The sequence below is a fragment of the Ictalurus punctatus genome, chromosome 9 (assembly GCF_001660625.3).
Source record: "Ictalurus punctatus breed USDA103 chromosome 9, Coco_2.0, whole genome shotgun sequence".
NCBI classification, from domain to species: domain Eukaryota; kingdom Metazoa; phylum Chordata; class Actinopteri; order Siluriformes; family Ictaluridae; genus Ictalurus; species Ictalurus punctatus.
Window position 1 is genome coordinate 7479049 of NC_030424.2, and position 26781 is coordinate 7505829.

At 38.3% G+C, this 26781-nt stretch overlaps 1 protein-coding gene across 2 annotated transcripts; it reads left to right on the forward strand.

The window, feature by feature from the left end:
• The first annotated feature begins 2254 nt into the window (after window positions 1–2254).
• Window positions 2255–25674, forward strand: wdr20a (WD repeat domain 20a). Of its 2 annotated transcripts, XM_017475877.3 has the most exons (4): window positions 2255–2532; window positions 14754–14936; window positions 16823–18184; window positions 24104–25674. In XM_017475877.3, the coding sequence occupies exons 1-4, from the start codon at window positions 2269–2271 to the stop codon at window positions 24155–24157; spliced, it is 1863 nt and encodes a 620-aa protein (XP_017331366.1). In that variant the 5' UTR covers window positions 2255–2268; the 3' UTR covers window positions 24158–25674. The 2 variants fall into 2 exon arrangements, with proteins under 2 accessions (XP_017331366.1, XP_053538896.1); XM_053682921.1 differs by lacking the exon at window positions 16823–18184.
• The last annotated feature ends 1107 nt before the right edge of the window (window positions 25675–26781 follow it).

Genomic DNA, 26781 nt, shown 5'->3' on the forward strand with positions numbered 1-26781 from the left:
CCATTGAGGCATGGAATCCACAAGACCTCTGAAGGTGTGCTGTGGTATCTGCCACCAAGCAGCAGATAGCAGCAGATCCTTTAATTCCTGTCACTTACGAGGTGGGGCCTCTATGGATCAGACTTGTTTGTCCAGCACACAGAACATATGCTTAATTGGATTGAGATCTGGGATATTTGGAGGCCAAGTCAACACCTTGAACTCTTTGTCATGTTCCTCAAACTATTCCTGAACATTTTTTTGCAGTGTCAGGGTGCATTATCCTGCTGAAAGAGGCCACTGCTTTTACGGAATTCTGTTGCCATGAAGATGTGTACTTGGTCTGCAATACTGTTTAGGTAGGTGGTATGTGTCAAAGTAACATCCACATGAATGCAAGCACTCAAGGTTTCTCAGCAGATCATTGCCCAGAGCATCACATTGCCTCCACTGGCTTGCCCTCTTCCCATAGTGCATCCTGGTGCCATCTCTTCCCCACTTAAGCGACACACACACACACACAGTTGTCCAAATGTTGTAAAAAAAAATGTGATTCATCAGACCAGGCCACCTTCTTCCATTGCTCTGTGGTCTAGTTCTGATGCTTACGTGCACATTGAAGGCGTTTTCGGCAATGGACATGGGTCAGCATGTGCACTCTGATCAGTCTGTGGCTACGCAGCAAGCTGTGATGCACTGTGTGTTCTGACAACTTTCTATCATTAACTTTTTCAACAATTTGTGAAATTGAAAAGAAAAGAAAAAAAAAACCTTACTCTGGCTCTTACTACTAAGTGCTACTCTGTGCACTTTGCTTCTCTAGAGCTCAATTACAAATCTTCTATGGTTGCATTACTTGTATTGTTCTCCGCTTGATATATTGCTTTGCTTGTGTTTCCTCATTTGTAAGTCACTTTGGATAAAAGCGTCTGCTAAATGAATAAATGTAAATTTGTGCTATAGTAGCTCTTCTGTAAGATCAGACCAGACAGGCTAGCCTTCGCTCTCCACACACATGAGCCTTGGGCACCCATGACCTTGTCACTGGTTCAACGGTTGTCCTTCCTTGGACCACTTTTGGTATGTACTAACCACTGCATATTGGGAACACCCCACAAGACCTGCTGTTTTGAAGATGTTCTGACCCAGTCGTCTAGCCATCACAATGTGGCCCTTGTCAAAGTCACTCAGATCCTTAAAATTGCCCATTTTTTCTGCTTGCATCATATCAACTTCGAGAATTGACTCTTCACTTGCTGTCCCCTGACAGGTGGCATTGTAACAAGATAATCAGTGTTATGGTTTTAATTTTATAGTTCATTGGTATATACAACAAGAAGATAATTGCAATAACTTCCTCCCACTGTCCAAAGACATGCAGCTAGGTGGACTTGCTATGCTAAAATTGTATCAGGAGTCACAAATAAAGTATTTCAGTCTACTTCAATTGTACTGGAGGCGACATGTATGTAAATTCATATTATCCACATTAGATTCGTCTAGAACTACGAATTACTACTATGCTTTGAATCATTGTCTTGCTGCATAATCCAGTTGCGGTTGAGTTTCAATTTACTGACTGAAGACCGGACATTCTCCTTTAGGATTTTCTGGTAGAGAATAGAATTCATGTTTCCCTCAATTATTGCAAGTTGCCCAGACCCTGAAGCAGCAAAGCATCTCTGCACCATCACACTTCCACCACCATGCTTGACTGTAGGTATGCTGTTCTTTTTTGTGGAATTCTGTGTTTGGTTTATGCCAGATGTAACGAGACTCCTGTCTTCCAAACAGTTCCACTATCAACTCATCAATCCACAGAACATTCTCCCAAAAGGTTTGACGATCATCAAGGTGTGTTTTGGTAAAATTCAGACAAGGCTTAATGTTCTTCTGGGTTAGCAGCTTTCACCTCACCAGTCTTCCATGGATGCAATGTGATTTAATTCAGGCCTCTGATGAAGGAGTGAGCCGCTTAATCCCACTATTCTGCCCAGTTCATTTTCATGTAAAAAAATAAATAAATAAATAAATAAATACTTAGCCATTGAAAATTTAAGAAAATGGAAGGATGAGATGTCTTGAAGGTTCTCTATCTGTAAAAAGCAGTTCAAAGCTTGCTTGTTTATTCATAAACAACATGAAACCACAACAGACAAGTCTCTGCTATACTCCGATACCTGCTAGTTGCAGAAAAAAAATACAGCAATAAACGTATCCGCTGTGCAGTGTAGGTTTGACGGCATTGCGCATGCGCAACGCGTAAGATCCGGGCCTGGGGAAGGATGAATGCAAATTTCAAAGATGGCGGCGGAGGGAGGAGGGAAGGAGATGAACGAAATTAAAACTCAGTTCACCACCCGAGAAGGCGCGTACAAACTCCTCACACACTCCGAATATAGCCGCCCCAACAGGGTGCCTTTCAATTCTCAAGGCTCAAATCCCGTTAAAGTCTCTTTCGTGAACGTAAATGACCAGTCTGGCAACGGCGACAGAATCTGCTTCAATGTGGGCCGGGAGCTCTACTTCTACATCTACAAAGGCGTCAGGAAGGTAAACACGACGCACTCGCATCTTTATTTTTCTCCATAGACTCTGTTAAGTGACAAAACACGGGAATTGGAGCTTTAACATATATCGGCGTTTATCTGTCATCATTGCAAGCTTGTGTGTTTTCATCGTTGGGGCTTCGTTTCTTTCTTTTTTTTTTTTACGTTATAGCATGTTTGCTATGTAGCTAGCCTGTCCTGACGCTACACTCTGTTATGGTATGTAGAACAGCTAAGTTGCTATCCGCGTTTTTCCACACCTATATTCAGGAAAAACCCCACCTTCATGCCCTACTCTTGGCTTTTTAGTTGATACTGATTATGAAATATCCAATCAGATACCTGCTTCTGAGTAGCAACTTCCGTGTATGAGGCGGGACTTGTCTAAGTATGGGTGGAGAAAATAATACCCACCAACTAGCTAGGCAGTTTGCTAGCTGCCTAGTTAGAGCTTCAAGTCGACCAACAAACTGTCAGCTTTAGACCTAAATGCATCTGACATGGACAGCACAGAACAAACACATTTGATTGAGTTCCTGTCCTTTGAATGATGAGATGAGAGTGTATTTATGCCTGAATGACCTTTGGTGCTAACTGTTGTCAGCGTTAGCCTGTGTTACCTAACCTGCATGTTGGCAGACATTGGGATGTACCTGTCCAGCTAAGCTAAACAGAAGTGACCGGCTGAAACCAGTGTCTCAACTGTCTAGTCGAGAGTCATCCAGTCAGAAAACATCACACTAACTGTTTTCACAACTCTGTGTGTGTGTACGTGCTCGTGCCATGATGCAAACGGGAACAGATCAGATTTGATAAAGCGGCATGACATCATCTGTTGCTGTTTTTGCGAACACGTAGGGATGACCACAAAATATTGCTGCATCTGCTTATTTGTGTGCGGCGATTAGTCTCGTCCGCTTGAGTTACAAGCCAGAGTTGTTTACATGGATTAGTTAATGTCAAGTGAACTACCTGGCAAGTTAATAGGTGATCGGTTTTGATGTTCTGGGTCTGTGTTCAAATACCATTATATTGTGGGTGCAGTTTCCAGTGCTCTGCATCTTAAAAGGAAAACGCCACTGTGAAACCCATTTACTAAGTTTATATTGAAACATTGTGCTTAACGTTTGTTTATTTGTTGGTTGGATCTGTTTTTTCGTTATTCCCTTATTTTCTCAAATCGTCACAAATCGACTTTGCAAATGCAGTTACACTGACGTATAATAAGAAAAAAATATGAACAATCTCAAAGATAAGGGATAATGGTCAATTTTAGTTGGTAGCTCCTAAAAAGGAGCAAGAGCTACTTTTCTCACTTACAGCAAGATCCAGAATGCAGTGCAGCTATGTGACACAGTTGTGACACAGTTGTGATGCTGCCTTCAAATTCAGGTGTGGTGATAACGGTGTGGTGTGTGTATTGGTCAGGGTAAAAAATGAACAGCATGAGAAACATTTTGTTTGAATTCTTTTGTATAATCAGTGACAAGAAGTTGATTTTGGTAGGTAGGGTATTGCTACATTCGACGCAAAGTTGCAACATAATTCCCTGCCTACACCTGTTAAAAACACTGAAAACGCCCCTTCACCCTTCAATTTCAACTCCCCAACTTGGAATAATTACTAGTTACTTCCGTGTTTATGGAGTGCTGTCAAATCAACAAGGCATTGCACTGTGAACAGTGTAAATTATACCTTGTACTTTTAAATTGGTTTATAGCAGTATTTGCTTTAAATCAAGTAATATACAGACAGTACTGTTAAATCTATAAAATTGTTTTGAGAAGGTAATCATCCACATTAGTCATCAATAACATTAGCTGCTGTCTACTGTTGTTGCTGTGCTGTAGTAGTTTCAGTCCAAAATTTTGCATCAATGTTTTAAGTTCACTAGAGTAGTAACTCAGGCCAGTGACTGTAAAATTGTGGTTAAAGTAGCTTTTTATGAACTTTAAATGCTGTGGCAGAACAAAGAAAGACACGCTTTTGTGGAGGCATGCATTTTTTCCTACTTCACACACAATATCCCAAAGTGGGAAATGAAATTATTACACCTTGCACATTACCATTTACAAGGCACCACAAACTCATCAAACTAGCGCATTCCTCATCAGTGCATAGTTGGGCGCAAAATGCATATAAACTCTACTAAACAGTTAACATGCAAAAACTACTTTGAAGTTACTGTCTGCTTTTTGTTATGGACACATTCAACTCTGATAAAATTAATAAATAAATAAATACAGCTCATAGAAAAAGTAGTTACTGAGTTTTTTGTTAAAAAAAAAAAGTTTTTAGTAATTATGACTTTACTAATAATAATAATAATGATTAGTTACAATGACCCTTAAAGGAATGAAAACAATGTTTTTTTGGTTGAACAAATGCTTTTCTAATTGAAACTAGGGCTGCACAATGAATTAAATATTGATCTTGATTACACTTTTGACTGCCCACGATTACATGAACATGATCGACTGCGATATTGACGTTTAAAGTTCGTCCTCCGCTCATGGAAAACTCTGCTGCATATCAAATCAAACACTCCCTAAACTTACAGCCAATCAACATAGTGTCGCAGGGATGACGTCATTTTGTATGACTAAACCTGGATACGAGTTAAAATTCATTACTTCAGTTCCTTCGTCTCAAATCAATGGGTTTTTTTAATGGGATTTTAGTTAAAACCCTGAAATGAGGTCTGTGGTGAACACAAGCTCAAAATATTTTCATGTTTTATTTGACGACATAAAAAAACACCAGTAATGCCCCACTCGTGAGTTTAAAAAAAAAGTTTTTACGTGTATTGAGTAAGGCGATTGTTAACATGTTGCTAAATGACACTACAGATGTTGTCGGGAACATTAAATGTCATCACACTGAACAGGAACAAACTTTGCGGATAAACTGGTTTGCTGTGCACAACCCCCCCCCCCCCCCCCCCGAAAAAAAGTGGATGAAGATTCATTTACAGAGTAAATCCGTATTATGGAAAATGTTTTAAATCAAGTTTGGAGAAGTTGTCGGAAGCTTGGTGATGGTGACTTTGAAGTCGAGCGACCGTGGTGTAGTTCGTTTATAGCATACGGTTAGTTTTTTATTTCTGGCGATTGTATTTAGGTTTCAAACTTCATAAAAGTTGTGTTCATTTGTGAAAATTATCTTGATGGACAAAACGTGTTCGTGTTGTAAACTTTTGTTTGAACACACAGCTTATTTTTTGCAATAATCCAGAAACCTAGGTGAAAATCCTATTGGGTTTTTGTCGAGGGAAACAGTGTGATGCTAACTTCCGGGTTCCGGTACAAATTGACATGCACAACTCTATTGTGTGATTTGTCTGCATCTCTCCTCCTGTGAACACTGTTATTGTCTTTTCTACACAGGCCTGAGTTTCATTTGAGTGCATATTGTTATATTTGATTGCATATTTTCATTTGGTGGTTGGCATTTTTGGAAGTGAAAGCAGCGGTCTGTTTATTTAAATGTGAAAGTGCAATAAAAATATGTTGTCCCTAAAATCAATGAATAATTGTGAAAAATAATCGTGATTATCATTTTGGCCATAATCATGCAGTTCTAACTGAAACTTAAATAAATGTGGAAGTATGTGTAAAAAGTCTCCCTTTTGAAAATAAATAAGAAATCTCCCGTTTGAACGAGAGAAATTTGGAGGAAAAAGAAGCTGGACCTGCTGTGACTTTGTTTGGATCTATTTTTATTTGTGAGATATAACAAAAACAGACCATATAGAGTCTAAATTGTAAATCACTTAATATCAACTTATTGTGTACATGTTAGCATAGCATATCAAATTAACTTCTAAATGAAAAATACCATCAGCTGTGTGAGCTTTTAATGTTCTGTGATATTAACACATACAGTAGGTGTACAAATGTGCAGCCACACTGCTCCTGTCTGTATCTTTAACTCACAAACTCAGATCGGTGTCAGTAGCCATGTTTCCTTCCACATATTTTTGTGACTTTTGAGATATCGCCAAAAAAAAGCTGGATGGAAACACCAGATGCAAATTAAATCTCTGAAATGTGCATAAACATTTATGAGGATCAGCTGAGGCAGACAAATTTTTTTATTTGCTAAGAAGACATGCACATAAACAAAAGATGGAAAGATGTGCATAAAACTATGGAAACACATTTGCCATATAAATTTCTTGATGAGCGTTAAAAATGCCATGTGACTTTTCCTCAGCAAATCATGTGTCTGGATATATACTCTCAATATGGGGTCCAAAAAGGTGTTGGTGCAAGTGAAGGGGTCCATCATTAGGCTGAAAAACAAAAGGTTCTTGCTGCTGATGAGTGGTTTGCATTCTGCTCTTAAAGTCTACTTCTTCATGGCTTATGATACCCTCACCCCTGCTCTGTGGAGGTTGTTGATATCACTGACTGTTGTTTTGGGGGTTTTCTTCACACCTCCTACAATGTTTGTCATCAACTGCTGTTTTCTTTGGCCGACCTGATCCATGTCTGGTTGTTGGTACACCAGTGATTTCGTTCTTTTTCAGGACGTTCCAAATTTTTGTTTTGGCTATGCCCAATACTTATGCAGTGGCTCTGATTGAATTCTCCCTCTTTTCTCAGCTTCAAAATGGCTTGCTTTTCTTCCATAGACATACACTCTCTGGTCTTCATGTTGGTTTGTCCTTTTTAACAATAAATGCAGTCCTCACAAGTGAAAACCCAGGCTCAAACCAAGGGTACACATTCAGAGCTATTAATTGTTTTAAACAATCAATCTAACAGGGCACACATGGGCAACAAGAAACATGTCAGTCACATGTTCCAATACCTTAGATCACTTGGGAAAAATGGGTTGGTTCAAACATTAGGTGCCATGTTCTAAGCCATTTAACAGAACTGAAATTCTGATCCATGAACCCATGTTCATCCTTTGATCTCAAACCCAAATGTCTTCAGTGTATAGCAAAAATAAAAGATTTTGACTTGCCAAGTAAGTATTTTTGGAGGGGACTGTACACAGTGCTGTAATTCCTATACCGTTCACCTGATTTGGATGTAAATATACTCAACTTAAAGCTGAAGTTCTGCACTTTGAGCTATGTAATTATTTTAACTCTAGTATACTGTGGCAAACTGTTAAAATACCAATAACATTGTAATTGTCCAAATATTTATGGATCTGACTGTAAATAATAAACAAAAATAATAACAATTATGAATGCTGATATGCTGATCATACTGTACACGTGTTTGTATGAGGAATATAATGCAGCAGTGCCATTTAAACATATACATCATTTACAGAAGAAGCTCAAAATTAATCATGTTCCTTATTGAAAGCCAGTGTAAGGATTCTAAAACTGGTGAATTATGAGATTTTGTTTGAAATTGTGGCACAATTTTGTTAATATTGTAACCTCTGGATGCTATTATTGGAAAGGGCAGCTAATCAGAGCATTGCGGTAGTCTATGCAAGTTAATATGTCTGCATTTATTAACTTATCACAGTCTAAGAAAGACCTAAACTTTGATGTATTTAGATAATTAATATAAGGAGGTTTTGGACAGGTGAGTGTCAAATGTAAGTGTCCATTTTATTCTAAGGTTAGTAATAAATGGTGCTAGTGCAATTGCATGGCCATTAGGGGTGTTGTTTTGATATCTTCATGATTTGACAACCTAGTCTAAAAATATCTTCAAAGATCAAATCTCCTACAGTGGATATAAAAAAAATGTATGCACCCCAGTTAAAATGGCAGATTTTTGTGATGCTAAAAAAATTAAACTAGGATAAATCATGACAAACTTTTTCCACCCTCGATGTGAAATTACAATGTATGGAAAAAATTATGTGAAAAACAATCAAACATACGTTCGCCTCACACCTCCAGGGTTGGTGGTTTGATTCCCATCGTGACCATGTGTGTGCGGAGTTTGCATGTTCTCCCTGTGCTGCGGGGGTTTTCTCTGGGTACTCCGGTTTCCTCCCCAATCCAAAGACATGCATGGTAGGCTGATTGGCATGTCCAAAGTGTCCATAGTGTGTGAATGGGTGTGTGAATGTGTATGTGTTTGTGTGCCCTGCAATGTATTGGCACCCTGTCCAGGGTGTACCCTGACTTGTGCCCGATGCTCCCTGGGATAGGCTCCAGGTTTCTCCGTGACCCTGAAAAGGAGTAAGCGGAAGAAGATGGATGGATGGACAATCAAACACTTTAGGGAAAAATAAAAAACTAAAAAATAACCTGGTTGCATAAGTGTGCACACCCCTAAACTAATACTTTGTTGAAGCACCTTTTGATTTTATTACACCACTCAGTATTTTTGGGTAAGGGTCTATCAGCATGGCATATCTTAACTTGGCAATATTTTCTCACTCTTTATAGCAAAAACATTCTAGATTCTTCATATTGTACAGGGATCTCTTGTGCACAGCCTGCTTCAGGTCAGCCCACAGATTTTTTTTTTTTTGTTGGATTCAGGTCTGGACTCTGGCTGGGACACTCAAAACGTTGATCTTTTGGTTAAGCCATTCCTTTGTTGATTTGGATGTATGCTTTACCTTATTGTCGTGCTGAAAGGTTTCAACTTCAGCTTACTAGCAGACACCTGAAGGTTTTGCACTAAAAGCCACTAGTATTTGTAACTATTCATGATTTTCTCCACTTTGATAAAAGCCCCAGTTCTGGTTTAAAAAAAGCAGCCCTAAAGCATGCTCCCACCACCGTGCTTCACATTGGGTACGGTGTTCTATTGGTGATCTGCCTTTTTTCCACAAAACGTACCTTTTTGGAATTATTATAACTTTTGTAATTGGTCTCATCAGACCAGAACACATTTTGCCACATGGTTTGGGGGTAATTTAGTTTGGCATGGATGTTTTTTGTTTTTTGTGATGTTCGTCTCTCTCTCGCTCGCTGTGGGAGGTACTGAATGCACGAACAGGCACGTTCAAGTAAACTGGGCCTAAACCCCCCCCCCCCCCCCCCCCCCCCCCCCGCCGCCGCCGCCGCCGCTGCTGCAACAATCGCATAAACTATGCTTTAGGCTTGCTGCGATAGCCGGTGCTCGGTTGCACACAGATTATTTCACTTGCCCACTGCCGCACTGTCGTTTTGCCTTTTCATAGTAATAAAAATCATTTAGTTCAGTTAGAGAACAGACGCCACGATAAAAACTGAACACGCCTGCTGAATTCAGCATGAGCCGATTGAGTCTGAGTCGCAGCACAGATCAGCAGGAGTCATTTATCACGTTATCGAGTGAGTCGAGCTGACTGACAAGACAATGGCGGAAGATTTGGTTTAGAAAGTTATATGTTTTTAATATAAGCGAGTTTGTCATTGTACTGTTTTGTAGTTGTGTTTTTCATTAAGAATTAGGGATTTCACGAGAACCGATACTGGTACCAAGTCAGTACCAACGTTCTTAAAACGTGACTGTACTTGTTTTTCTGCAGTAGCGTTAGTACTATTTGTAACGAAGTACCGTGTGTACCGAGGTTGCGATTCTTCCGAACCTGATGGGGGCAGCAAATATGCGCAAGTGTTTTAGTCGGTCCACAGGTGGTGAAGAAGAAGAGGAACGCCTACAAGCACACAGGAAAAACTACAGAAGTTTAGCTTAGCTTAACAAGTTTAGCTCCGCCTCGACTCATTTAGAGGAAAGCTAGTATCGGTTTCCTGTGTGCAACCGATTCTATCATTCATTTCAAACAAAGCGAGGAAACACCTGGAATTTGTCGACGCACCTGAAAGACGGTCCTATATTATATTTGTTTGAGGCAGCTGGCATTGTGGCCGTGAAACCAGCTAACGTTGTGCTCCATGTAATGTTTGCGATAGCCAGTTATTTGTTAATAACGCTAACGCATTGCAATGTTATAAACTACTTCCTAATGGGCCACCATGCATCGCCATTCAGCCCATGTCCTGTCAGCATGAAGTAGAATAATGTCACAAATAATTATTGAAATGTTAATGGTTTTAATAAATCGTTTTGGCCTGCCACCATATCTGTGAATTTAAACTAATGTTTGCAGTCAGAGTGTGTGCGTGCGCATGCATTTAGGACTGCACCTTAGACTCCCAACTTATTAATGACAAATAAAACACCTCCACTGTTTTATTAGTCATTGTCAAACAGTCTTTGATAACTAAAATACTCTCTCTCTCTCTCTCTCTCTCTGATAGTATTAGCCAGAGGAGGATGTCCTCCACGAGAGCTTTTAATTTTATTTTTTAAATTTTATTTTCATACCACACTTTGGTATCGAGTATCGTTTACTTTTGGTGGTATCGGTACCGACTACTAGATTTTTGGTATCGTGACATCCCTATTAAGAATAATAATGAAGCCCCTGGGCTCCCCCTCACAGTGATATCGGTGTTACATGTGTTGTCACGCGTCAATTAACCAGTGGGAAAATTTCTTTGCTGTCACATCCCTACTATGCATAGTCCATCCAAAACATTACAATGCAAAATAAAAACAGAAATGAGCTGACCGAATTTTTTCCAGTTTGTCCAGTAAACCTTCATTCTTGGACACATTGGCTAGCACCAAATGTTCTCAGTGGAAACTGTGTACCATATGTGGTACGTAAGCTCTTCGTGGACCATGCCTTCAGTATTTGGATGAAACCAAGGAGATGTGAAGAAAATCATCTGATCTTTATTTGGGGTTAATCAGAATAATTTAATTGATAACAGCTGTATGATAATTACTTTTGAATATGAGATTGAATGTGATTGGATCATTCTGAACACAGCCACACCCACAGTTATAAAAGGTTGTGCACTTTTATGCAACCAGGTTATTGTAAGTGTTTATATATATATATATATATATATATATATATATATATATATATATAAGTTCCTATTTTTCCCTAAATTTTGTCACTTAATTTTCATATGCCATAATTTCTCATTGACTACGTTTACATGGACAGTAATAATCTAATTATTGGCCTTACTCTAAATAAGACAATATTGTGATTAAGGTGTTTACATGAGTCATGTTACCGTTTTACATTATAGAACATAGATCGATTAATAGCACACGTCATTACGTCCCTGCGCCACGTCGTCCGCCGTTCCCTCCAGAATTTCACGTATCAACGTACAGTTCATCTTCGTTATGGTACCGTATACAGTTTTGGTTTTTATTTAAAATTTTACGAAAACTTCAAGATAATTATTTTTCATGCTGTACGTGCAAATAGATGACTGCTTGAAGCTGTGGGCTGCGTCCCAAAGTGCGTACTTACCTACTATATAGTAGCCGAAATACATGTATTTCACCTACTATATAGAGTAGTAGGTAAGTACGCGGTTTTGGACACACCCGTGCACTCTTGTTTGCCGTCAAACGGTTGAGCGCTGCCGTGTGTGTATGTGTCTTGTCACAAAATGCGGTGAAAATCCCACATGACGTTAATATTGTGATTAAGGTGTGTACATGTTTGTAATACACGTCGATAATGCGACTAAAACAGTGATGCGCCACACATCTTCCACACATCGATTTGTGTTTACTTCGAGTATGACTTTAGTCAAATTAAGGTAATAAAAAATTGCCATTTACATGCTAGTTTCTTAATCCGAGTATTATCTTAATCGGGTTAATATCGGAATATTGTTGTCCATGTAAACGTACTGACTGAGGGTGGAAAATGTTCTGACATGATTTATCACATAAACCTGCCATTTTAACAGGGGTGTGTAGACTTTTGTTTTATTTTTTTATATCTACTGTAGTTGTACTACTTTTCTTATTTTTGAGAATGACTTTTCCTCTAAATCACTTACATTGGGCACTTGTTTATCAAGCTGGTTGTGAATGACTTTATTTGCAAATCTTTTGTATGAGCATTTACCCAAGAAATTGTCTGTTCATGAAAATCACAGTTCTGAAAAACATTTGATCTTTTGGGGATCTTTTAATTTCTCAACTAAAATTTATGTGATTAATTTGGTTAATTAATCGGCATGTAATTAATTCAATTAAAAATTTTAATCGATTGACAGCCCTAGTTTGTATCCTACTCATGCTCCCAGGTGTGTGTATATTTATGCATAAGAAGACTAATTAATGTAAACCTTGATTGATCAGCTTCAAATTATATTATTTGTGAAGGAGTTATTACATTTTAATATTATACAGATTACACTGTTAAAAATGCTTGTTTATTTCAGTTGTGTGCGCACACATTTAATATTTCATAATCATTTTATGTAGGTCATTTCATAAAAATGGCGTTACAGAAATATTAAGTATAAAAACAAAGACAGCAAGCCAACCCAAATTCATTTTAAGTTTAATAAGACTAGTCATTCAGTTAAGAAGAAATGCTGCTGTATAAAAGGAGGGTGGGATGGGCTGTGCACACAGATCAGTTCTGTTTGCCACAGAATCTTCTTTTAATTCTGTGGAGCACTTTAGAGCCAGCATTAATTTGGCTGACAACCTTCAATGAGCTGTATATTCCCTAGTGTTTAGCTTGCTGTAATCCAGCATGTTCCTGAATACCTGAAAGTGCATTTCTCATCCAGCCCTAAACAAAAACCATAGTGAGGACAGAGTACTCCATGTCAGCGCCTCATCATATCTGTAAAGTAAACATTACTGGCATAAACGGGAAAAAATTCAGCCATTCGTTTAATTTACATGCCAAGTTTTTTTCACATTTTAAACTTGAGCTCATGTCTTTTAGTTGATGCAGTGTCCTCCACCACTGTGGCCATAGGGTCCATCTTTTCTAAGGCAGCATCGATGATTTTAGCATTTTCAGGTGCTGTGACTGCTGGTTATGCTCCTAAATTACACTTTTTATTTTGTAGTCAATATTTGCAGTCTGCCTTTGAAAAATTCCTTTTGAAATGGCCTTTCATGGAGTTTTGTGGACGTCACCAAATTCAAGTCCTCCGTGTTGTGCACACGCCCAGTGATTAATGGGTTAGTGGACATTGTGATGGGGGTTTTTTTTTTCCTCTCTAATTTCTCTCTCTCTCTCTCTCTCTCTCTCTCTCTCTCTCTCTCTCTCTCTCTCTCTCTCTATATATCTATATATATATATATATATATATATATATATATATATATATATATATATATATATATATATATATATATATACACATATACATACAAACTCTGATTGGATGCAGCTGATAGGATGTTAAATTTTGTACTGAATCTTTAAAATTGTAAAATGCTTTAGAGTTAAATAATTTTTGTAGACAAGTATCATTGAACATTATATCATCATACATATTGCATATCATAGAAATGTCCTTTTCTAATAATATAATATTTTAATATTTTAATATTTTTATATAATAATAATTTTTGTCATATCGCCCACCTCATTTCAAGTTTTAATAACAAAAACAAGTAGGTTTATAAAATATCAACTTGTATCTAGTTCACTGGTAGGCTAAAAGTGAGATTTTTTTTTTAACCCTGTTTCTACCATGTTAGTGGAAAAACTATAAAGGCAGCTGTTTTCTTTGTCTTAATTCATATTATTATTGTTGTTGTTGTTGTTATTATTATTATTATTATTATTATTATTATTATTATTATTATTATTATTATTATTTTGTAAACCTGCTGCAAACACATTTATGTTAAATGTTTGCTGGCAAACACCAAAAATGTAAAAATTGAGCTGATCTTTTATTATTATATATATTATTATAAGCTTTTCTGTCATGTTGCATGCCACTTGTTTATACTTTGTTTAGTTGCTTTCTCAATATGAGTAGGTAAATATATCATGCACATGGTCTTTATTGAACCGTCACATTACTAGGTTTTACCATTGTATACATTCAAATAAAGTTTATAATCCTGATGAAATAAACTTTCTGCACACCAGGTTTAAAATTACTCCTTATTAATGTGGAGCAGGTTATAATGCTCTGATAAGCTTTTAACTTTTAATTTATTTGCAGCACTCCATCACCTTGCAGTTTTCTCAAGGGCACAAAGGGCATAAAGCTGAGTTTAAACTCAAAAAAAATTTTAAACTCAAAGAAAAATAGAAATTAAAGTATTAGTTCATTTGAGTATTTGAGCATATATTTGTGTAAATAGCACAAATAATGTTTGAACACAGGTGTGACAGCAGAAAAAAAGCCCACTGGAGTTGCTATTTAATAAAACTTAAAATTTTCATACATTCTTCTCAAAATCTTAAGTCTTGTGTGTTTTGTGTTTGCATGATCTACAGGCTGCTGACCTAAGTAAGCCAATAGACAAAAGGATATACAAGGGAACACAGCCCACTTGCCATGACTTTAACCACCTCACTGCCACGGCTGAAAGCGTGTCACTGCTTGTGGGCTTCTCAGCCGGACAGGTGCAGCTTATTGACCCTATCAAGAAAGAGACGAGTAAGCTCTTCAATGAAGAAGTAAGTGTGTGAAAGATTGCTCTAGGATTTGAATCAATTTCTCCTGTTTATGCTGTGTTCTGTGTTTGCGAAAAAACAATCATTGAGACTGTTGCAAACATGTTTTAATGCCATGAGACATAAAGATAATAAACGGCAGTGTTTCTGATACACATTCATCTGTGTTATGTTTTTTACACAATTTATGCAAAAGTATTTGATTTCATCTGTTCTTGTGTCTCATACAAAATAGTTTTAGATCTTCAAACAAAATACAACATTAAACAAAAACAATCTGAGTAAACACACAATATTTATGTATTTTATTGAAGCAAAAAAGTTATCCCACACCCATCACCAATTTGAAAAACTAATTGCCCCCTTGAAAACTTAAAATCTGTTTGTGCTACCTTCAGCAGCAATAACTGCAACCAAATACTTCCAATAACTGGAGGTCAGTCTCTCACTTACTTCTAGGACTAGGAGTTACTCCTATACTTTGGATCATTTTCTTGCTGCGTAATCCAGTTGTACTTGAGTTTCAGCTTATAGACTGAAGGCCAGACATTCTTCTTTAGAATTTTCTGGTAGAGAGCAGAATTTATGTTTCCCTCAATTGTAAGTTGCCCATTCCCTGAAGCAGCAAAGCATCCTCACACTACCACCACCATGCTTGATGTAGGTATGATGTTCTTTTTGTATAATTCTGTGTTTGGTTTATGCCAGATGTAACAGGACCTATAATTCAATGTGTAATATTTTAAAAACGGAAGCAGCACAAACTAAAATTTTAGTGGCACAAACGATTGAGACTATTTGGAGTGATTTTGGAGTGTGTGGGGGGGCTGAGTGACCCCAGAATGACCTATAAATATTCTTTTAATATCTCCAGAACCGAAACAGCACAAACAAAAATTTTTACGGCACAACCAGCACAAACGATTGAGACTATTTTGCCAGCGTTTTCAATTGGGTGGGGGGCCACTTCACACAGGTTGTTTGATGTTGTCCTTGGCTTTTTTGTGACCTCCTGGATGAGTAGTTACTGTACTCTTGGAGGAATTTTAGAAAGTCGACCACTTCTGTGAAGGTTCACTACTGTGCAGAGTTTTGATCATTTCTGGAATTTCTTTCAATTTTGGCATAGTGTGTTACTGGACAAGACCTTTTTAACCAACTTCATGCGGTTGAAAAAGTTCTGTTTAAGTGTTGATTTGATTGAACAGGGTTTGCAGTAATCAGACCTGGTTGTGTCTAGTCCAGCTGAACCCCATTATGAATGCAGTTTCATAGATTTGGGGACAAATACATTGTCACATAGGCCCAGTTGGTATTGGGATAAGTTTTTTGTTTCAATAAATAGCATTATCATTTAAAGTATTTGTTTTGTGTTTAATCAGGTTGCCTTTGTTTTATCTTAGATTTTGTTTTAATTTCTGAAACAAAACAAAATTTAGTATGAGATGTACACAAACGGAAGGAATCAGGATATATATATATATATATATAGGAAAATACTTTTTCACAGCTCTGTATTGTGCTAAATTTTTTAGTGTCTTGGTGGCATTAATACAATTTGGTCATATTTGTATGCTCATCTCAGGCCAGTATAAATTTGACTTTATGAGGAAAATCTTCAGTTGTAGTTAAAAAAAAAATTGATTTAACAATGTTTCTTTTTCACATGCTATCTATATTATTTCATTACCTGCATTTTAATGATGTATTTGAATGATGTTTAACAGCAATTGCATTGTGGGTGTGTGCTAATTTAGCAGAAATCTAATTATGTACTTATGTACCCAAAAGATAAGCAATGTGCTGTTGACCTCCTAACAAAACCTTTTCTTTTCTTCCCTATCACCCACTCTCACACTCCAATGACTCCTGCCAATAACCACTCTCAGAGACTAATAGACAAATCTAGAGTGACGTGTGTGAAATGGGTGCCTGGCTCCGAGAGTCTATTCCTTGTAGCCCATTCCAGTGGGAGCATGTACCTGTACAATGTGGAGCATGCGTGTGGTACTGCTGCACCTCACTATCAGCTGCTCAAGCAAGGCGAGAGTTACACTGTGCATACGTGCAAGAGCAAGTCAACACGCAACCCATTGCTGAAGTGGACGGTAGGTGAGGGTGCATTAAATGAGTTTGCTTTCTCACCTGATGGCAAGTTTGTGGCATGCGCAAGCCAGGATGGCTTTCTGCGCGTGTTCCACTTTGATGGTGCTGAACTGCATGGAACTATGCGCAGCTATTTTGGTGGCCTGCTTTGTGTGTGCTGGAGCCCAGATGGTCGCTATGTGGTAGCAGGTGGTGAGGATGATCTGGTGACTGTGTGGTCATTCAGTGAGCGGCGTGTGGTTGCTCGAGGCCATGGTCACAAGTCCTGGGTAAGTGTGGTGGCCTTCGACCACTACACCACCAGCGTAGAGGAGACCGAACCCAACGAGTTCAGTGGCAGTGATGACGACCTGCAGGAGCAAGCACTCGCAGGCCGTGAGCGTGCCAACAGCACACACTCGCGCCTCTCAAAACGAAACTCCACAGATGGACGTCCACTCAGCGTTACCTACCGTTTTGGATCTGTGGGACAGGACACTCAGTTGTGCCTGTGGGACTTGACTGAGGACATTTTGTTCCCACATCTACCGTTATCCCGAACCAGAACCCATACCAATGTCATGAATGCCACAAGTCTCCCAGTCTCGGGAAGTGGAGGAGGAGTAAGTGGAGGAGGAGGTGGAACAATAATCACAAGCATCAACAACCCAAGTGCCAACGGAGGAAGTAGCAGCAGCAGCAACAGTGGTTCCAATACTCCTGGCAACTCTGTGCCTGCACCGCTGCCACGCTCCAACAGCCTTCCGCACTCAGCTGCCTCTAGTGGCAGTGGCAACAGCAAAAGTGGCACGATGGACAACACCAACGCAGTTCCCTCAAGTGTAAGCAAGTTTGCTACACTGGCACTTCATGAGCGCAAGGAGCGACATCATGACAAGGAGCACAAGCGCAATCACAGCATGGGCCACATAAGCAGCAAGAGCAGTGACAAATTGCATCTACTCGCTAAGACGAGCAGAGCGGACGCAGCTAAGACGCTGGGCACACCACTCTGTCCACGAATGGAAGATGTGCCGCTGCTTGAGCCACTCATTTGCAAGAAAATAGCACATGAGCGGCTCACCGTACTTATCTTTCTTGAGGACTGCATAGTCACTGCATGTCAGGAGGGATTTATTTGCACGTGGGCCAGGCCTGGGAAAGTGGTAAGTTCCATGTAAATCCAAATTGCATTCAGATTTTAGACATGGGTAGTCTGCCTTATTCTTCCCAGCAAAGCTAAGCAAGTATCTGTGTGAATCTTTTTAAATAAAGACCACTAGCATTTAGTCAGGTTTTTTGATTAATTACCAATTAATGTCAGGCATACTTGGAAAAACTAAAGTCGGGACTGTACAAGGGTGAGTCAGAAAAAAGGCTTTTTTTTTTTTTTTTTTTTTTTTTGCATTGCTTATTTTGAATAGGTGTCACACAAGTGTAGAAATTTACATAATCTTCATTTTGTTCCATACAAGTATTAATAAAAATTGATTTCTCTAGAATTTTTTTTAATTCAATTCTAATTTGTCAAACTTTTAGGGTTTTCATTTGACTCACCCTCATAAATAAACTTAACGAGTTATTTGACTAACGCTTGTAAAATTGAAACAAAATTATACAAACTATGCATGCATGTGGTCTGTTGAACAGCAGCAGAAATACTTTCTTGTGTAGTGAAGTACCCTTGATAAACAAAACTTAAGAATTTTCTTAATTTATGTCCTTGTCATCGCATAGGGTTAGTGTTCGTGTAGTACTACAAAATGGGCTAAAAGGAAAGACACGAGATACTACTGTAATTTTCAGACTATTGAGTGCACCTGAATATAAGCCGCACCCACTAACTTTAAAAAGAAAATTTTTTTTTGTACATATATAGGCCGCACTCGTCTATAAGCCGCAGGTGTCCAAGTTGTAACATGAGATATTTACACAGAAAGATGTTACACAAAGATTTTTTTTAAAACTTTTAATTAAATACGTACCGTAAATGCTTTTTTCCGAACAGTGCCTGTAACACGGCTGGTTAAAAAAATAAAAAATACAGTTGCCTACCAGGAAAAGTAATTGATCACTATCTTCATCTTCCTCCTGCGCACTAAAACCAATAAAGTCGCCTTCTTCAGTGTCGGAATTGAACAGCCTCAGAATTACCGGCACTTCGTCAGACACTTCCTCAGTCTCTCTTTCGTTGTCGCTCTCAATGTCACTTACGTCTCGAGGCAAATTCGCCCTTGAGCTTGTGCTGTCCTCTTCATCACGCAGCAGTCCAGCCTTTCGAAACCCGCTGGTGATGGTAGATTTTATGACACTGCACGATGCTGTTAGGATCCACTGGCAGACTGGAGCAAAAGTTGCTCTTCGCATGCTATTTCCTTCTTCGACAGCCAGATCGATCGCCTTTAACTTGAAAGCTGCATCATATGCATTTCTTCGTGTGTTTTCCGTGATGAGGGGGTGTGCATGAAGCGCAAAATGACTGATCTGAAGAATTTAGTGTGAGTGTGTTTGATTGATTTAATTTGAACCACTGAATCCACTGTGACCTGTTCGGTAATTTCATTGGTCCGATGTGACGAGGCTAAATGTTTTGGCGGCATGAAGCGCGTTAGCTCGTAAAAATCCATAAATTAGCCGCGTCATTGTTTAAGCCGCAGTGTTCAAAGCGTGTGAAAAAAGTAGCGGCTTATAGTCCGGAAATTACGGTGCACAATTTATTTTGGTCGGTCACCAAATTTTCTGACAGACAGTTAAACTGTGCAACTCTAGCCATACCGGTAGTTGAAATCTGTCCGCAATTCCTGACACTATTGTCAATCGTCACAAGCCTATTGGCCCAAAATCAATGGAATCAATGGTTTTCCTAATGCGTAATCATGCCCCAATGAACTATGCAGTTTAAAAAAAACATCCAACTAAGAGATATCTACATAAAAAGTGACAAAAAAGGACTAAATGTGATCAAGCAAGATACAAAATCTGAATGTCACTCTTCTCAAAGGTTCTCAGGACTGGATAGTAAAAATTACATCTTGTGTTATTTTTTTACTTAATAAACTCGTTATACTTGTTTTGAACTACTCCAAGTAGTACACTAAGATACACTACGTGGCCAAATGTATGTGGACACCCTGCCTAATTATTGATTTTGGGTGTCTTAGCCAGACCCATTGCTAACAAGTGCATAAAATCAAGCACAAAAGCCATGCCATCTCCAGAGATGAAGACTGGCAATAGAATGGGTCATACTGAGGAGCTCAGTCACTTTGAACGTGGCACTGTCATAGCATGCCGCCTTTGCCACAAGTCAGTTTGTGAAATTTTTCACTACAGAGTTCCAAACTGCCTCTGGAAGCAACATCAGTACAAGAACTGTGTGTCAGGAGCTTCATAAAATGGCTTTCCATGGCCAAACAGCTGTACACAAGCCTAAGATCTCTATGCGGAATGCCAAGCATCAGCTAGAGTCCTGTAAAGCATACCACCACTGGACTCTGGAGCAGTGGAAACTCTAATGGATGAATCTGGGTTTGGTGAAGATCAGAACACTAACTACTGGAATGCAAAGTGCCAACAGTAAAGTTTGGTGGAGGAGAGAGAATTTTCTTGGCTATTTTTCAGGGTTTGGGCCACTTAGTTCCACTGAAGGGTAACGTTAATGCTACAGCATAGAAAGATATTTTAGGCAATGTGAAGAATGAAGGCCATTTCCTGTTCCAGCATGATTGTGCCCCTGTACACAATGGAAGGTTCATAAAGACATGGTTTAATGTTTGGTGTGCTGGAACTTCAGTGGCCTGCACAGCAACGTGACCTCAACTCCGCTGAACACCTCTGGGATGAACTAGAACCTTGATTTCAAGACAGAGCTTCTTGTCTAACATAAGTGCCTGACGTCACAAATGCTCTTTTGAATAAATGGGCACAAATCCCAAAAGACACTCCCTCCAATATCTTGTAGAAAGCCTACCCAGAAGAGTGGAGGCTGTTATAGCCACAAAGGGGGGTCCAAGTGCATATTAATACCCATTGTTTTGGAATGGAAACAAGCTGATGTAGGTGTGATGGCCAGGTATCCACATACTTTTTGGTCATATAAGATGCATCATTAAGTCCCAGCAAAAACAGACTACCTTGGTTTGATTTACACAATCAATACAATTTCGATATGGTGGTGCCACGATATGATGTTTCTGATGCAACAAAAATAGCATTTCTTGAAAATGTCTTTGATTTCCATTTTCAATTAGTTAGAACAGTCAACATTATAGAAGTACCATAATTGACATTTAATAATGACTTTTGTGATTCAATCGGACTCTGTGGCATATCTCAAAACAAAAGCTGTGCACAAAGCGTTTCCCATTCAGCTGTGAGCTAGTTGTGCTCTCAGAGTACAGAGCTCTTTTTTTTCAAGAAGAGGAGGGACATGTCCCTCACCCCACCCGCCCACGCCCCACCCCTCTCTAATTCTGCCTGTGACCATCCTGATGGTTGGAATCTATCAACAAGTCCCAATATTAATGTCGATCATCCCACGCCTAGTCTGGTGTTACAATTTTGCATGGCTCACCACCAGTTAATATTATAACACGTCAAGCAAGGCACTGTATATTCAAGTTTACCCCATATTTTATGCAACTTAGTTGCATTCACACTGTTTAACACCTTTCTACAGAATGGTGAGCTATGGTACTGGCAAATGAGGAGGGCCTTTCAAGTTGTGTTTACAGAGGTGTTGGAGTGAAATAGCAAAGTTCTAGTTTTACATTTCTGCTCTAATAATCATTATATCCATAGAAATACAATTTGATTAATTTATTCACAGTTTGGATAATAGCTTGCACAATCATTTACTCCTACTTGCAAGATTTTCAAACAATAGTCAATAATAAAATGTTTTACATATTTCCTTTTTGACCATATTACCTCTCAAAGACACAAAGCATAAAACAAGACAGGAAAGAAATACTCCAAAAGTGGTAGTTGTACAGTGGCTACACAAAATTAGCATTCCCATAGTGCCATTACACACCAGTGCCATGAATGCTAAGATGTGTAGCCACTGAGCGTCTTGTATACATACACCAAAACCAACCATATTCTGTAATTGGTGGCCTCAGAAGTCCGAAAAGAAGCAGGCACACATTGTTAATGAATTATTTATGTAAATAGCTAAACATGAACTGGGCAACATTGGCTACAAATTCCATAAGGGTAAGGTGGCTGGCTATCGTTTTGGTAGGATAGTTTAAGCTTGGTTAACAACTACAATGCCTTACATCAGTGGTTCTCAACCAGGGGGGCGTGCGGAGAGATCGGGGGGGGCAAATCTTTTCAAGAAAAAAACAGACAGGAGACATCATTTAAGTACTTGGTGTGTTTTATTGCTTTTCAAATAGAATGTGCATAAATGGAGGGAGGGGGGACTGTGTTCTCTCTCCCTCTTTTTTTTTTTTTTTTTTTTTTTTTTTTTTTAAACTGGGAAGAGGCGGAGTTTAGCCTGCCTTTTATCTAGCTGTCAGTGCAGACCAGTGTTGCCAACTTAGCGACATTTCAGACCCCTTTAGTGATAAAAAAAAAAAAAAAAAAAAAGCGCCTAGCAACTTTTTGCACAAACCTTCGCCAGTACTGTCCTGCAAGCATGAGGTCTTGCTTTCCCACTGCACTCACACCTCTCTCTGCATCTGCTCTGTTCAGTGAGTGTCTGAGAGCCGGAGATTTAACAATGTCACATAACAAAATCATTCTTATGCGAATGTTTTTAGAACGCAAGATGAATGGAATGTAACATGTTTTACATGTAAATTAGAGCATGTTATTACAGCCTAGTTCTTTTGTTCAAAGTAGTTATATTGTTCAGAAACATTTTGTATCATTCATGTTCCATACCTGTCCGTTATGTACTTTTATAAAAGTATTTTTTTAAAAATCATAAAAGTTATGAAAAGTAATTAAAAAAGTAAAAAAAAAAAAACCAAACAAACACAAAAGCAAAAAAAACCTATCAAAAACAGATTATAGATTCGGTATATGGATATATGTATATAATATTAGATAGATAGATTTTATATGGAATAGATCATCACTATACCTGGTCTCCTCCAATATGGGGGTGGGGGTGCGTTTCATATGTTAGGGAAGGCTTGGGGGGGCTTGTTCCAAAAGGTTAAGAACCTCTGCCTTACATGGTCCTCAAGAAAAAGCCACTTTCAGAATTTAATCCCTGCCACCACTCTGTATTTTCAGTTTAGATTTGGCCTGTCGCAATCGTGCCCAACTGCCGTTAACTGTTTTTTGGCAATGAGTTTTTGCATTAGGCTTTCACTGGAGAAAGGTTGCCTCACTGCAACAGGGTTAAACAGGTCAATCCTCCACTACTATAACCATCTTCATCAACTAGTCAGGCTATCATGGTCAGTGCAACATGATTTTGATTATAACACTAAAATTTTCACCAGAAGGCTGTAGATGGTAGTCCATTTTTCTAGAAATTGACCTGCCATTAACAAGATGCCATTAACTCCTGTTAAGATGTCTCTGATATCTGATAAATACTTAGAATTATACTTAATTTGTGAAGTAAAGTAAAAATGATGACTGTGACACCACATTTTGTATCAGAGGTTGTGAGACACTATTATGAGCCTTAAACACTACATAGGAGCCGATCCAACCTGACAACTCTGACTTGAGCCTAGTACACACTGATGCAAGTAAATATGAGCTGTGTGGGTTTTTTTTAAAAACTACTGGAACCTATCCTAATTTGAGATAAAGTGTAAGCTACTTTATCAGAGGAGGGAGTGTGGACTTGATTCATTTAAATGTTTATTTCCCATAACATATGTTGAATAGCGTGCTGTATTATGCAGAATGTTGAATGCTGATTGTATGCGTTACTTCGTACTATTACTACCCTACCTAGTATATATTCTTTTTTTAAAACAGGAATTTTCTAAGTGAATCCTAGGGTATAATTTTAATTCACATCTCTGTGAATGAGAACAAAATTTCTTCTTGGTTTTTATACATCAAAAAAGGTTTGGAGAAGCTCTTACATAGATATTTATCTTCCTTTTCAGGGTTTATTGGCCTCCCAAAATCAAGCCAACTCGCCCAGTGGAACAGTAGTATAGCCACAATATTTCTGCTGCTAAGAACCCTACATCACATCAAGCTGTCAACATAGAGAGCCCTCTGCTGCTCTTCATGTTTAGAGCATCGCATCTTTTAGTTCTCTCTTTCTTCCTTATGTCAGTTGTATTTTCCCCCCACATTTCTTTAATCTGTCAGTGATTTGCATCACATGGTCTACCTGCACTGTGGACATGCTAATACTGTGCACAAATGGAAACAGTGTGTTGCAGTAATGGACTGTTGCCATGGTGGTGTTGTGCCCCTTCCCTTTTTCTCTTTTCAAAGAAAAGTATTTATTTTTGGTTATTTTCTTTCTCACACAAACATTTCACTTCTTCTGACACGAGTGTGACTGTGGTGAGGAAATCAGTTGGAAACCAGGGGCTAAAGAGAATCCAAGGACTTGCTTCCATCCAAATTATTTTCCTTTTTTCTTTTCTTTCATATGGAATCACTCCCCCCACCTGCTCCCAGTCTCCCCTTAAGAACTTTGCACTGATTTTATTTTGATTTCACTTTTTTGTAACTACTATAAAGGATAAAAAGACAACAAAAAAAACGTTCTGGGGATGGCCTTGATGCACTTGGCTTTATTATCCTCTGGCTTGAAATTTGAATCTGAATAGCTGGATGCTGCAATCAAAGTGTGTGTGTTTCTTTTTTGTTTTTTGGGTTTTTTTTTTGTTTTTTTTTTGTTTTGTTTTGTTTTTTAAGAAAATTGTTTGCACTTAATAGTTTATTAGAAGAGAATGGCTTTACATTTTGTGTGCAAGGACTCACAGACTGGTATAACTTGGAGAAATGAAATGATTAAAAAAAACTTTGTATCTATTGAGCATTTATTTTAATATTGTTTCAGATTAAAATCTGCTTTGTATTATATGTATAATATTGTAATTCAGTGGGGCAAAAGCAAATGATCAGTACTACTCTAGTGGACATTTTGTCATCATTTAAAGGAAATAGTGATATTTCTAAGGCAGAAAAATACACAATGATATTAAAAAAAATCTTGAATATGCAGATTTCTGCTTTTTTTTTTCTTTCCTCTTGTACAAACTTCATCAAGATGTATTTTGATATAGGAGATTTATGTGTCAAAAGGCTTGAACCTTTGAACAAATGTGTTTAATGTTATAAATTCACAAAATGCAGTGTTGTCTGCGAACAGCTGAACTCGAAAATTCTGTGTGAAGCTCAGGAAGTCTGGCAGACAAAGTGTAATAAGATCTGAGTTCCTGTTTTTGCTTAGCAGCAGCAATGCTATTCTGCATAATACTAAATCACCCCCACTAGGAATGACTACAGTAGTTTTGAAATTGATTGGTAGAATCTCACTATGTGACCATAGCTAATGTTTTATTGTACCTTTTTGTGACTACCAGTCATTGTTAATGCACCATACAGTGAATCCACACTAACTGGGAAAGGCAAGGATGCAACAGTGGTCACATTTTATGTTGTTAACATTTTTACAGTTCACATTTTTGTTCTTCATTAAAAAAAAGTTCATTGACATTTGGCCTTGTGCTTTGATTGTGAATCTAGCCTATTGTGTATTCAATAATATCATCTGTTCCAATAAAATGAAAGGCCAGTTCAGAGGGTTCATATAAAATAATCTCTATCTTTAATATAAATGCTTTCTGAACTTGAATAATTACTGCTTATTTGAGAGGCTTTGGAGGCCACTTTTCAAAAACTGTCTGTCTTTTTAAGTTGGAGTAAAAAAAGAAAAAGGAAAAAAAAGATGACCATGATTACCAGTTTTACATGTTATGTTTACATTGTGCACATATAAATTTGGGGGCGATGGATTTAAAGGAAGAAAACTGAGCTATCCGATAAATATGCCTGTATCAATACAGACATAGTCCACCAAGTATCATTGATGTGAAGTACCAACCTTTTGCAAAAGACAGAGATGCTAATTCAATCTCCACAACCCAGCTGAACACACAGCACTGGGTTAAAAAGTGATTTTAGTAGTTGGATTGAATATTTATAGACTTCAAACATGAATATATTTTTGAAATCCATGTTGTAATGGGGTCTTGTTGGTGTGGGCTAATGCTAATTCCCACCTTTACAATTGCTTGGCATCAAATGGCTGCTTGAGTGTTGATACCTTTCTCTTGTGCTAAACCTGCTTCAATGAGTGAGGTGAGGATGGTTTATCCATCTATGTTCCAGTGTATTTGCATTTGACATTCAGCTACAAATCCTCTTTCTCTGTAAGTCATGCTTGTGACATATACTGCTCAAAAAATCTTGGTTATGCATATCCACAGTGCATCAACCAGCCTAAACGACTCACCAGAGGTGTGGTGAGTGTATATAATTATTTAAGCTAACAAAAATGTTACCTGGTCTTTTTCCAATGTTCAGCTGTCCAGTTTTGATGAGCCTGTGTCCACAGTGGCCTGTTCTTGGCTGATCGGAGAGGAACCTGATGTGGTCTTCTGCTGTTGTAGCTCATCTGCCTCAAGGTTCAATATGCTGTGTGTTTTGAGATGCTTTTCTGCTCACCACAGTTGTAAAAAGCGGTTATTTGATTTACTGCAATTTTCTTGTATCTGATGCCATGTTCACATGCCCATTATTTAAAAATTCTACAGTTATT

Excerpts from the sequence above, each read along its gene's own strand:
- wdr20a (XM_017475877.3), top strand. The coding sequence starts at position 2,269 with ATGCAAATTTCAAAGATGGCGGCGGAGGGAGGAGGGAAGGAGATGAAC. Across the intron at positions 2,533-14,753 it reads TCTACAAAGGCGTCAGGAAG|GCTGCTGACCTAAGTAAGCC; the intron begins GTAAACACGACG and ends CATGATCTACAG. Across the intron at positions 14,937-16,822 it reads GTAAGCTCTTCAATGAAGAA|AGACTAATAGACAAATCTAG; the intron begins GTAAGTGTGTGA and ends AACCACTCTCAG.